The 13,200-nt window shown below is 42.3% G+C and overlaps 1 protein-coding gene across 4 annotated transcripts in view; it reads right to left on the bottom strand.

Moving 5' to 3' along the window:
* Positions 1–324: 324 nt before the first annotated feature.
* Positions 325–13,200, bottom strand: part of LOC119308021 (protein FLX-like 3) — a 16,393-nt gene continuing 3,517 nt past the window's right edge. The window contains exons 4-7 of one of the 4 annotated variants that reach the window (XR_005149730.1): positions 7,050–7,129; positions 6,843–6,965; positions 1,472–1,564; positions 325–1,373 (exon numbers count right to left, since the gene is read on the bottom strand). Coding sequence is in view for 3 of the 4 variants with exons in the window: in XM_037584136.1 (XP_037440033.1) it covers positions 6,885–6,965; positions 7,050–7,129 (161 nt within the window). In the remaining variant the exon portion in view is untranslated. Of the gene's footprint in view, positions 1,565–6,663; positions 6,966–7,049; positions 7,130–13,200 lie in introns of those variants that run through there. The other 3 variants (XM_037584136.1, XM_037584135.1, XM_037584137.1) reach the window with 3 other exon arrangements.

The following is a 13,200-nucleotide window of genomic DNA, read 5'->3' as shown; positions in this document are numbered from 1 at the left end:
CCCGCGCGTCGTGGCGTGCATGGCGTGGGCTTGGGAGGGAGGGAGAGCGGCGCCGGGGCTGCAGAGAGGGGCGGTGGCGAGCAGAGCCGATCGGTGGCGAGACGAGCAGAGCAGGCTTGGGCGGTGGGGGGGGGGGCAACGACTGGATGTCATTCGACCCCCAGCCTAAAAATTATCGCCGGTAGCCCCCCAAGGGGCGAAAAAAATCCCTCCTGGAGGGGGCTCAACGGCTGGAGATGCCCTAAGACTACCCATAGTGGGGGGTAACTTCTTGCTAACATATGGGTAGTCTAATATAGCAAAAGTTGTGCCGCAATTGTTGAGTAGACTTGAGGATGTTCAGGATGGATTCAGTCCAGGGCAGTGAATATACAGACCTGACCTGATAGTGGTATGCCTCCCAAAGCCAAACATCGGAAGCATAATGTTTGAACGAGGTACGGCATGGAGCACAAGGGCATCCGTTTTTTCACCAGGAGTTCCAAGACCAGGGCTTCTATTCATACAGACAACATTCTAAGCTGTAATTCAGCCATGATACCATAACTTCTCTCACCATGCATAGATAGGTGGTGGAGAAAAGCTGCCAAAAAGATCAATTACATGCTTCCTCCGCTTGTCAAACAACCTTCCTGGGCATCCAAGAAATATGCTCCCAATGTGCACAACAGGTGACTTGCAGGATCTTCATTTTCAGCAAAACTCTTGAGCGGCAAAATCATGCTCGTAATTTCAAACATATGAAGTTCACTACTCTGTGCGTAGGGTCCTGACTTGTTGCACTGCCTTATCATTGAGTCCAACATTCAGATGGGCTTGTCAGTGACTTTGTTTGTGTAGGTTGCCACCTTACCAACATCATGATCATCAAAACAGCATAACGTGAGTCCTTGGAGGATTCTGAAATCATGTTTTCATTGCCTCCAGCGCATGTAGGGAGCAACTTATTTTATTCCTGACATCTAAGCATCAGACAGCTATGCTGACTTGCGCTTCACTGCTGGACAAACTGGTGACTACATCCAAATGCAGCAACTGGAAGCATGATGGCCAGGCGCAGTTCAATCCACCAACAGGGGCTTCACTGCTATACAATTTGTAGCAGAATCTCTTTTCAACTTCCCTATGGAGAAAGGAAATTACCACGACAGTGACACAGAACAGGGGCTTCCAGACAACCAGAAACTTCTATGGCACAAGTTCACTCTTCCCCCAAAACCACAACAAAACTTAATGCCTGCAAATGAACCCAATCACCCACACGCCCACATTCAAGACCTTCCAAGTGTTGCTAGGGCACTCTTGACTGATTTAACCATTTCCCATATCTCCAACTGGTATGATAATCCATCTTGATCTCTTTTCAGGGATGTCTAGAAAATATTATGTTTTAGAAGAGCGCATTTCTAGATGTATCAGTTAACTGGCATAGAACCTTCAGCATCAGAAAGGCAACAGTTATCTCCATTACCATATTTATTACTGTTTTCTGGCAGTGACGGCTCCTTCACATGAACAAATACGTCTTCTGTCATCACAGGAAAGGACCAACTGAGGATTCAACCTGTAAGGTAAACAACAGCAGTGTTAGACATTTGGTCCCAAACACAATATCGTCTGAAGAGTTGTACATAATAGTAAATATAATAATTAATAAATAACACAAAATGCACAAAACAGTGAACAGAAACACAAGAACATGAATAGGAGAAAAACAGTACACTCCATGGCAATCTCAAGCTAGAATCAGTTTGTAAGGAGGGCTATATGAGGTGCCGTGGGTTTCAAAAGCAAGCAATGAGTATTTTCTCTACCGCTCCCCATTTACTGTTCCTGTCACGGTGCCAACCTCCCGTCACCAATGGTTATAATCTACAATGCCAAACCCTGACTCATAACAGATAAAGTTGTTGAAGATCATAGCCTACAATCTGTACCCTCTTGCAAATCGTACATGTGCCCCACAAGTACAACTGTGGGTGGTATTACAGGAAAAGTTAATACCATTCTCAAGATATGTCTGCATTCCTTCTTATGCTTCATGAAAGTAAAATATAAGGCGAAATTATCAAAACACAAAGCTAAATAACATTTGCCTAGAGATATGGGATTTTTTTTTCCTTCTGTAGCTCATCAACTAATCTCCCCGCATCTGACATGGAAACAAACGATAACAGTGTGTCTCTAAAACTAATGGGGTGACACTGAACAGAAATAAACCATGAACCTTTAGTTGTTTCCTACTGCACTCCTGAAGCAGTAAGCCAGTAACACTTGTTGCTCAATAAAACCCCATGGTTTGCAACATATGGTCTGTACAGTTAAATTGTTCTCGGTTTCTCTCAGAGAGATCCAGCCACATCTCATCCACCAAAGAAGTGCCAACTTCTAAGAAGTCCAAGAACCTCAAGATCAAGATGCATGTGTGTGTATAGTCCAGGAGGGGGGGCTAGAATCCTTGATCATGCATGGTCTTATCAGATCCTGCTGGACTGTAGAATGGCAGAAGACGTCTTGAATACAATTCAGATCAGATTGTGACTTCAGTTATCCAAGCAAGCATGCCTTGTAACAATATTTAAGAAACTACTATTAGTTCGCACCTGCCAAAATGCTAATAATATGTCCCAAGTCCATAACATGTTAAAGCCACATTCAGATAAGGTTACTGTGGCAATTAATCACCATATCCAGGACTGTCCACCAGAAATTAAATAATGCTCAAGCAGTGTTCATAAAATTGCTAGGCGCTAGATGCAAGGCCAGACCGTCAGGCAGTGGTCGAGCCGATTTTGTCAGAGGTTGAGCTGTGGAAGATGACAGTGCAAAGGCGCTTCGCAGTCTCCCGCTTCATATTATGCCTCCTGATGTAGGGGGTGTGTAAGAGGGAGGGTCTGTCTCCTCCCTCTTCTTTTTTTTGTAGATTAGAGTAGGCTTATCTTTCTAGCTTCAGTTTTAGCCTTCGTTTTTGCTTTGGTTGTTGTACTTTGCGCCTTACCAGCATGCTTCTTCTAGATTCTAATATACAATGATGACACACATTTAGATGTGTGATTCACAGTAAAAGAGATTGCCTAGTCCGCCCTACGCACCACCTAGGCAAGGGGGATGGAGAGGAGACAAAGAGCAAGGAGGGCCTGGGACGGAGACAAGGAAAGGGAAGGGGAAGTTGAGGGCATCAAACTCAACAGCGACAAGGAGGCTCACCCTCAAGGCCTTCTTGCTTTGCTAGGGTTGCTTCCTCTTTAAATGGTTCAACTCAACCAGGACACTCAGGTGGTGAAAACATCCCAATGAGCCTATACCGCCCATCAGACCATCTTCCACACCACTATTGAGCTCAAACTCTTCCCGTGACCTTGTCTTCCTCCAGCCACAGATGTGTCGTGGCCCTTACCTCTGAGCTCCAATGAGGCCTCTACAACACCTCAATACATGTCCATACACGACTGTGCCTACCTCACACAGAACTTGGCTGACTTTTAGAACACTAGACTCATTATATTACTAACCAGCCTTCTCCAACACATAGCAATATTAACAAGATTCTATAGTAAAACTAATTGGGTTCCCCAAGGCTTATTGAATATCCAAATATAAAGATAGAAAATTAACATACTACTAGGTTAATGAAGGTGCACTGTCAAGAATGAATGTTTAATTTAAAATAATATATACAGAGACTCGGCGTAACTTCTGCCGTGGATGAAGAAACTACTTGCCTCATGTTTGGTAAGCCATCACCAGATTGCTTCGGTCATTTGGAAAGCTTCAGAATGATCTCCGCTGTTTGACCCATCCAAGAATGATCTCCACAAGCTAGCAAAGCAATCATCTCCCACAGAACACAAGAGTCCAGCTTATCAAGACTCGATATGGGCTGATGGACTTAAAACGGGTAAAAGGGTAAATCCTTATAAATCCATATAGTCCAAGTGCCTAAACTTCCCAACCAACTTCTGTTCAAGAGTCAAGTCTGCAATCTGCTTTAAGCGTTCTATGGCATCAAAAGATCAAACTACCATCCATCTGATGTCACGAAGAGTCAAAGGAATGCTTTCCCTTCTCACAAACTGAGAAAGGTTTCCAGCACTAAGAGCTCATTCGGTTCACGCACCATACTCTCCAGCCAACTTCAGTAAACAAGTTGACCCACCCCAGATTGATCTCCATAGCGGACACGCTAAAAAGTGCTCTTGTGAGCACAAGCTCACATGCACCCTTTGTTACAGTAAAATCCGGAAAAAAAAATAAAAAAAAGATTTTTACAACAAACATTGATGCCTATTCACATGCGTGCAAATTTTTGTGATGGAATGACAATCATGGAGGGTTCTGGGCAAAAAAAACAAAATTGATGCTCCAAAATGCTTTCAGAAACAGTCTTTTTGGAGCATCGATTTTGTTTTTATTTCCAAGACCTCCACGAATGGCATTCCATCGCGAAAGTTTGTAAGCATGTGAAAAAATACATCAATGTTTTTTAAATTGTTTAATATTTTTTTCGGATTTTACTGTAGCAAAGGATGCGTGTGAGATCATGCTCACAAACTCTGTGTCTGAGCACCCAAAATTCCACTGTATACTTGGGGCTAAATAGACCTAATCAGATTACCAGCTTATCACCTACTCAAATCTGCACTGTGTTTCAAGCATCACATGGAAGAACACGACAAACTTCTGTCTGCTGCTTTCACACAAAACTCGGAGTGCTTTCCCCTTATCACGATCTGAGCAACATTTACTGTACAAGGAGCTCAGACACAACTCTTAAGTCAACACCCCATTCAAAACCAACACTGCTTTTGAGCATTGAAGTGAAGAATGCATCGAGGTTCCACATGCAAGAACACTGTTATGGACAGCCTCTTGTATCAGAGCCAATCACCGGGGCTTTCACTCCAAGGAGAATCCTCCATGTTAAAATCTGGTAGGTACTCATATCACAGACAGTGTGCTTCTTCAAATCTTTGGTTCTCTTGGGAGTTGTGTAACCATTGTTATTCCAGGGAGATCAAGGGCCGTGGCCTACATCAAATATGGTTCAGACCATATGCCGCACAAGCTTTCAGGAGGTTGCCAGGCCGATGCATCTACAACTGCTTCTCCCAATTGGTATCAGAAGGTAATCTTTATCTTCTAAACAAGTGTTTTCCTTAGTCAAAAAAACACTGTAGTGTGGTCACTAGTCAGAAAAAACACGGCGGTCCTTTCATGTTCTCCATCTGAGCAAAATCTTTCAAATCTAAGAGCTCATAAAGTTCAGGCACAGTACTCTGAATTACATCCATGATCCATTAGATGTTACTAGATCAGTCCAATTGTACTAAACTGAACTGCTGATTGATGTCTGGAAGCTGGAGATACCAGTGGGTAATACAGAACATGACCAACTTAACAGCTAACACATCAGCCACATAGAGAGCTAACCATGTGGGTAATTGGCAAACAATAGGAATCATGTCCCAGCCTTACTCATACAGCATCAATCCAGGAAAAAAATGGGAGAAGTGGCATGTTGATGCACACGCTACTGGTCTAATTTCACGGAGCAAGAGAGGCCATGTTACACCATCATCAATGCAGATCCAATATTAGTCAGGACTAATGGTAGTCACAACTTGCTTAAAAGAGCTCCTAGATCAACCTCTTCATGTGCAAGAATTGCCGATGCTGACTTCTAATATCTAACAACTGATAACTGATAAGTCTGTGAACAGACTCATTCTTCTCTAATATTTTGCAAGAGAACAGAGCCACCTAAGGCTTCATGCACCAGACAGACAATCCAAATATGCTAGAAAGTAACCAGCCTAATACTGTAAAAGCTTAACTAGAACTTACACAAAGGGCCAGAGCAAGAATTTTCTAATCGAGCTCGCACAAGGTCTGGAAGTTTGAATTCCTCAGGTCTGGACGTTTGAATTCCTCATAACGATCAAAATAAGCATCAAGACAAATACAAACTAAAAAACTGATGATGTAAACCAATTCAGATGAGACAGCTTATGCTGTTGAACAACCGTGGAGTTTAACAGCATAACTTACTACCCATAAGAAACGCAATCATTGTCCTAGATAACATATAGACTTGTCCACACTATTATGGTTTATAGAGATTTAAGGAGGTAATGTTTGTTCTCTTACAACAAATATCACTTACTGATCCCTATCTGCTGATAACAGCATTGGATCCACTACACATTCAAATATGCAGCAGTTGACATGAATCTAGCCAAACATATAATCACTACTTCAGACTTCCATTTTTACAGAAAATCTGCAGCAAACGCCTGAATAATTTGCTAATTATAAACATTAAAACCACCTTTGCATTAAGTGACTAACATCACCAACATAGTTTGACATGAGAGAAACCTACACTTGGTTATCACCAAGAGTGAACTTTACACACATGTACTACATGCACTATCTGTATCATCTCACATCAAGCTCATTAATTCATTGTGTAACCGCGTGATGGAAGTTTTTTTCTGTAAAAACATGCATTCAAAGTTTAGCAGTTAGACCCCCACTGCTTCACATTAAATTCAGAACACTTGCTCTATATGTGACACGACTAAGTCACTCTGATTTTCCAAAGTCGAAGCCACGTTAAAATAATTGCTAGTCATAGATCCATCTAACAAGGAAACCTGGATATCCTAGTAACATGCATAAATCTGGAGCCAATATGTAAATAGTAACAGGATACTGTCAGGACAAATATTATCAACTAACATAGAAAGTATAATTATTCGAAGCATAAAGAAGTCTGGAGTCTTAACACAAACAAGTAGGTAGATAAGATATTCTAAACCATGTTATATGATAATTAACACCTAGAGGTGATTCTTTCTCCCCGGAATGTAGCAGCTGGGGTCTTAGCGGTACTGGAAACGGTTCTTCTCAAATGTGCCCCACGAAGATTCAGGAGGGTGCGAAGGACCTTTCTCAGAAACTCCCTGATAACAACACAGTACATTTTGAATAAAATAGAAAACAAAGAATGAAACTGATTAAGATTATACTGTTTTAAAAGATCATACCACATGTATATTGTATTTATCTCCATATTGAGTAGGGAAGGTCGATTCAGGACTGCTCAGCTTCATCCCATGTGCTCCACCTTAGAGAGCAGATAGACATAGTACCATGAGAGCGAATTTTCTTTGTTCCATGAAATATAAAGTGTTAACAGCAATGCATCCAATGATGATATATTCAGGTAGTCTAGCCTAAGAGAAAATCACCATCTAGGATAACTCTGTTATGCTTATGTTTTGAAGATGATGTATGCTCTCATTGTTGACAAGAAACACTCCTGGTTTTGCTTTGTGGGTGGTATGGTATTAGAATTTATATTTTTTTATTGGTCCATTATCTTTTACTAGTAAAGGGGAGTATGCCGTCGTAATGGTTCAACCTCCCCTCCCGCGCTCCCCGTACAGTAAAAATTTCAGCCCACACGTGCATATTAGCACAATACAAGCAAGAAAACCCGTAAAACCATCGCACGCACGCACTACTAGGGGAAAAGGAAACTGCCGTAATCCATGCATAGACGACACACACACACACACACACCTCGTCTCCTCCCAACCCTCGCTACAGATCGCGTCTCTCTCCCGGGAAAAGTTATTGCTGACCCTGCGACCGTAGGTTTTAGGTATCCCACCATCGCATTTGCCCTTTCGCCCCTCTGGTCGCAATCTCTATCACCAGTGAGATGCCCACGATGACCATCATGGCCTGATGCCCTTTCGGAACCCATCTGTTGGCGGCGCTGATCCATCTTCTGGTGCTGGATGCAACGGCCATGGCGAAGGAGAAGAATTCACCGTACACCAACACCACCGCCAGCCTGCAGGGGACCCATTGACCGCTGCCGTGGCCTTCAGGTCGGCCACGGAGAAGTCCTCGAAAGGCGGCGGGTCCAAGTGGATGCACGGCGTTGCGGCGAGCGCCATCATGAGCAACATCACTTCAATCATCATGAAGTGAACCAAAGTGCACAATGGTCCCAAAGAGTTTGACTCTTTGAATCAGAGGAAAATAAGGCTGGTTGCATGTGGCAATATTTTCTTAACCCGTGAGAAAAAGCAAGGATTTCACATACGATGTATGCTTGACCTCTCCATATTGGAGATTTCTACCACGTTGTTTGTCACTGCAATTTGATTTTTCTTTCTTCCGTAGCAACGCACTGTACTTACATCTATAGAAGAACACTCGGATATATATTGCTACAGCCTACAGGTGAAACTATGATGGTGAAAAAAGATTAGCTACATCAAATAAAGAGCTCCCTGACACTCAAACCAAATGGCAGCCCTGGACTATCTTGTTTCTGTCTTACGTGATGTTTTTATTTCCTGTACTAATGGAAACATGACTAAAGTTGTTGAAGGACACCGATGCATGTCTATTTCTGACCTTCATAATATGAATTAATGAATATCCTTTCTTATTGCTACCATGTGTGTTAGGACCATAGTTGTCAGTCTCCTCTTCACCGCCGCCACTTCCTTCGTTTTCATTTTGCCTTTTGGCTGTTGCACACCGCTGCCCAGGCTACCAATCCGTTGCCTTTCCATGGCAAGTTCCTTTGCTCCTTCGCCTCATCAATTCGTTACACATCTCTGTATCCTCCAGCGGCGGACATGGTGATGAAGAACTGCAGCAACGATGGAAGACCGATGATGGGGGGTTTGCGGAGGTACGAGTCCGACGATGTTCTTTATTTCTCAACATTTCCCTCAGTTCGCACTCTCTGCGTCTCCCCCCACCGGGGTCACCCAGTGGCGTCCGAGATCGCGTCCCGGCCATCGATCCATGTTGACCCCAGAGTAGATCCCAACCTTTGATTTGGGTCGACAACCCTGGTTCGTACAACACAGCACTGACCCGCGATCCGGAAAACTAAGATTAGGACATACATGGTTAGCTGGGTGGAAAGTGAGAAGAAAATAAATATGTGTGTGCACACGCAGGGCTATAGTGTATAGCTCTCATGTGGATGTATATGTTTGTTTTGAAGAATCACTACTATAGTGAGCTACGTTGCAGGGATACGTCACCTAACTGCCGTATCAGCGCAGGATACTGCACTAGGACGGGGATACGCCCAGATACGCGTGGGATACCCGTATCTCAACGTATCATGTTTTTGTGAATTAAAATAAAGAGAAAAAATAGGGATACGGCTGGGACACAGGGGGATACACCCAGGATACGTTTAAGCCTGTTACCACTCGATCTCCAGCCCAACAAAAGCCTACTCGCGATGGGTAAATAAACCTAATCGCTCGAGTCCAGCGTGCTGTCACCTGCAGCTGCCAAATCGTGAGGGCTGGAGCCGCATCTCCATACTCCCTTCCGCCGCTGCCGCTGCCGGCAGCACCTCGCAGCTCGCCGCCTGCCTCCGTTCTCGGTTCTCCAACTCCAAGTCAGCAAGTCTTCCTCATCCTGAATCTGTACGCAAGTAAGCTACTAACCTTCAATCTATTGCTTCAAGCTCTCTGTTTTTAAGCATGCTATGGATTAGTATTTAGGGGAGAACGAAGTGCATCTATTTATCTATTTTTCCAATGTTAGGGAATGGCGTGTAGGTCGAACAATCAATCCTCAGTAGCTCAATCCTCTGTTGCTCGTTCTGGGACTGGGTCTGGTAGTAACAGCGTTGATGATTCTGAGGAGAACCAATATACCAATCCTAAATATCCCCTATGGATTCATGTTACAAGATATAATGTTGGTGGTGAGTCTGGTCGTGGAGGAAATGCAAGATTTAAATGTCACTATTGTGATGGAGATTTCCCAGGGAGTTATTCAAGAGTGAGAGCACATCTTTTGAAGACTTCAGGTTCTGGTGTTAAGATATGCAACAAGATTGCTCATCCTGTCCTCGGTCCTCGAGCAACTTCGCAAGGAAGACCGTGAAGCTAATTAAGCTGCAACCAATACCGCACCAAAGAATCAATTAATCAAACTTCCTCCTTATGAAAATCCGAGTTTGCCATCAACAAAGAGAAGAAAGGGAAAGCAAACCAACATTGTTGATAGTTTTACTGCTGAAGAGAGACACATTGCTGATTCTCATATTGCAAGAATGTTCTATACAGGAGGTTTGCATATTAACCTTATAACTGTGTTGTACTGTCGTACTGTACTACTATTGTTCACTTTTCAAGGATGTTAATTTTGTATTATTGTTGGGCACTTTTATTTTGCAGCTCTTCCCTTCAATTTGGCAAGAAACCCAGAATATCGTGCCTCCTACAGTTATATTGCAAACACAAAATTGGGTGGATATGTGCCTCCATCATATGATGCATTGAGGACCACACTTCTGCAAAAGGAGAGGTTACATGTTGACAAGATGCTTGAGCCTATTAAGTCCACTTGGCCCTTCAAAGGAGTGAGTATAACAACTGATGGGTGGTCTGATCCTCAAAGGAGGCCTATATTAAATTTCATAGCTATGACAGAGGGTGGTCCAATGTTCCTAAAAGCACTCAATACTGAAGGAGAGGTTGTTTTACATTCTGTCTTGGTTTTTTGTGTTGTGCTTGTGCAAGTCTCATTGTTGTTGTTGCTGAATTTTTTTAGCCTTTATTTGATGTAGATGAAAACCAAGGAGTTTATCTTCGATAGGTTGAAGGAAGTAATTGAAGAGGTTGGATCGAAGAATGTGGTCCAAGTTGTCACTGACAATGCAGGAAATTGCAAATATGCTGGTTTGAGAATTGAAGCGCATTACAAGAACATTTTCTGGACTCCATATGTTCAACCATTTCAGCAAACTCAAATTTTTAGCAATTGCAGAGACAAGATTTGCAAGTCTCCATATCATGCTGAAGAGGTTAATGTTAGTCAAGCCATCACTTGAGAAAATGGTTCTTTCCGATGAGTGGAATAATTACAAAGAGGATGATTTAGAGAAAGCAGCATATGTGAAGCAACTGATTCTTGATGAGGTGTGATGGGGTAAAATCAAGTTTATTATTGCCTTCACTGAGCCCATTTACTCAATGATAAGGGTAGCCGACACAGATAAGTCTACTCTCCATCTGATCTATGAGATGTGCGACACCATGATAGAGAAGGTGAAAGTCGCCATCTATCGGGAGGAAAGAAAGGAGCATTGGGAAGAATCACCATTTCATGATGTTGTTCATGATATTTTGATAGTTCGCTGGACCAAGAGTTACACCCCTCTCCATTGTATGGCACACTCTGTGAACCCAAAGTACTACACTTCAAGCTGGATTGAGGAAGTCCCTGGTCATGTAAGCCCTCATAACGATGCTGAAATCACTGAAAACAGGAACAAATTCTTTAAGAAGTTCTTTACAAATCAAGATGACATGAGGAGAGTAAAGCAACAATTTGCTGATTGCTCTCTTTGTATGAATGCATTTGAAGATCCGGAAGCAATAGAGGATAGGGCTCACTTCGATCCAAAGCAGTGGTGGGGTACTTATGGAGTTCACACCCCAGAGTTGAAAGATTTAGCCTTGATGCTACTCGGGCAGCCATCATCATCTTCTTGCTGTGAGAGGAACTGGAGCACATATTCTAATATCCGTAGCTTGAAGAGAAATAGGATGACTCCTGAACGAGCTGAGGATTTGGTGGGAGACGAATAAGCTTGACGCCTCGCCTTCAACAACACATTTACTTCATATTTCTATTTCCATTCTCATGTTCTTTTTATTTAATCTGTAATGCACTATTGAACAATTGTCATGTGCTGGTGTGTGAACTACTGGACTACTTTGTTGTGTGCTTAATCTCTTTTAAATGGTGTGTGCTTCATTGCTTTTATCTATGTATCAACGCTTCAACAATTCAAATAAGGGCGCCATATTTCTTGGAGGTTTGGGTAAGTTATTTTGTTGATTAACAATGAGTAAACCTTTTCTGGACGTTCAATGTCTGAGTCATGCTGATGTGTTGTGTTTGTAATTGCAAGGAATACAAGGACTGCATACAAGGAGTGGAGTCGGGACATGATAAGGCAGCAACTTCTTCAGATAACCCTCAATGAAACAAGATCAGGTTACTTCATAAGCATCAATTTTCTCATCCTCTAAAAAATTGTGTTTTGGTGCTGATTTTTTTATGCATTCATACATATACTCGCCGTATCCCCGTAAGCCTATTTTCAGAAAATGCCGTTTTCCCGTATCCCCGTACCATGTAACGTAGATAGTGAGCAAGAATGAACCCAGCAAAATAAACACCCGAGGTTAAAATGATAAGTTTACATGTAGCAATAGGTTAATGGGCTTCCACTTAACTATACAGTTTGATACGAAAACTTGTTTGGTCAGCAAGAAAAAAAAATAGTTCTGTCCATGTGGTTATCTCTATTTTTGATTTGGGTATACTTTTTGCTGCTAGATAGCAAAGCAAAACAGACAGTGGAATGAGCTGTTGCTCATGTTGACGCAGAGCTGGGACAACTTTTAGGATCAAAGTGGGAGAAAGAAAGGGAGGTATAGAGCCACTGGATAGATTTGGTGGCTGAATTTCATGGTAAGAAAGAATCAGTGCTTGTTCTGTTCTCATGGTGAAAATCACTTTACTTAATACAATCAGAATGTTATGTCAGATTATATACGGATGACAAACATGAATATAGAATCAGTTCTTATGGTGTTTCCTTGATTTAAGTCAAGGCACTCCATCACCCGTGTTGGATGTGTTATGCCCAATTTTGTTATTCAGCATTTGACATGCTTGATACTCCATTTCTATTGATAGTATGAAGTTACACCGGACAATTATGTATATATTTCTCTTGTGGTGAAGTGGAATTTCCATGTTTTTGGAACACTATCTAAATTATTTCTATACACATGAATTTTCACATGCATCGTGTTGCGTTCTGCAAGGAAAGAGACACAAGTGGCATGAGGTGATTGTCGAGTGGAAGCAAGTGTAAGGTGATATTGTTGCAACGGTCATAAGCCACATACAACGCACACGTCATGAATTACAATGATACGTTAACTAATGTAACTTCATCTCAGTTTATTATTCCATGGCCACGTACGGGCACTAAAGTAGTACAAAGTAAATGTTGAGGTAGGAAACTGCGAAAAGATCAGGCTGTAGCCACTAGCCAGATTAAATCTCGTTGATTCATTTCGTGAGGCTGATATGTAACATGTTGTCTTCTTAATAGTGTAG

This window comes from Triticum dicoccoides, chromosome 5B (genome assembly GCF_002162155.2).
Source record: "Triticum dicoccoides isolate Atlit2015 ecotype Zavitan chromosome 5B, WEW_v2.0, whole genome shotgun sequence".
Taxonomy (NCBI): Eukaryota; Viridiplantae; Streptophyta; class Magnoliopsida; order Poales; family Poaceae; genus Triticum; species Triticum dicoccoides.
Note: the sequence above shows the minus strand (reverse complement) of the source record. Positions and strands in the feature narration are given on the sequence as shown.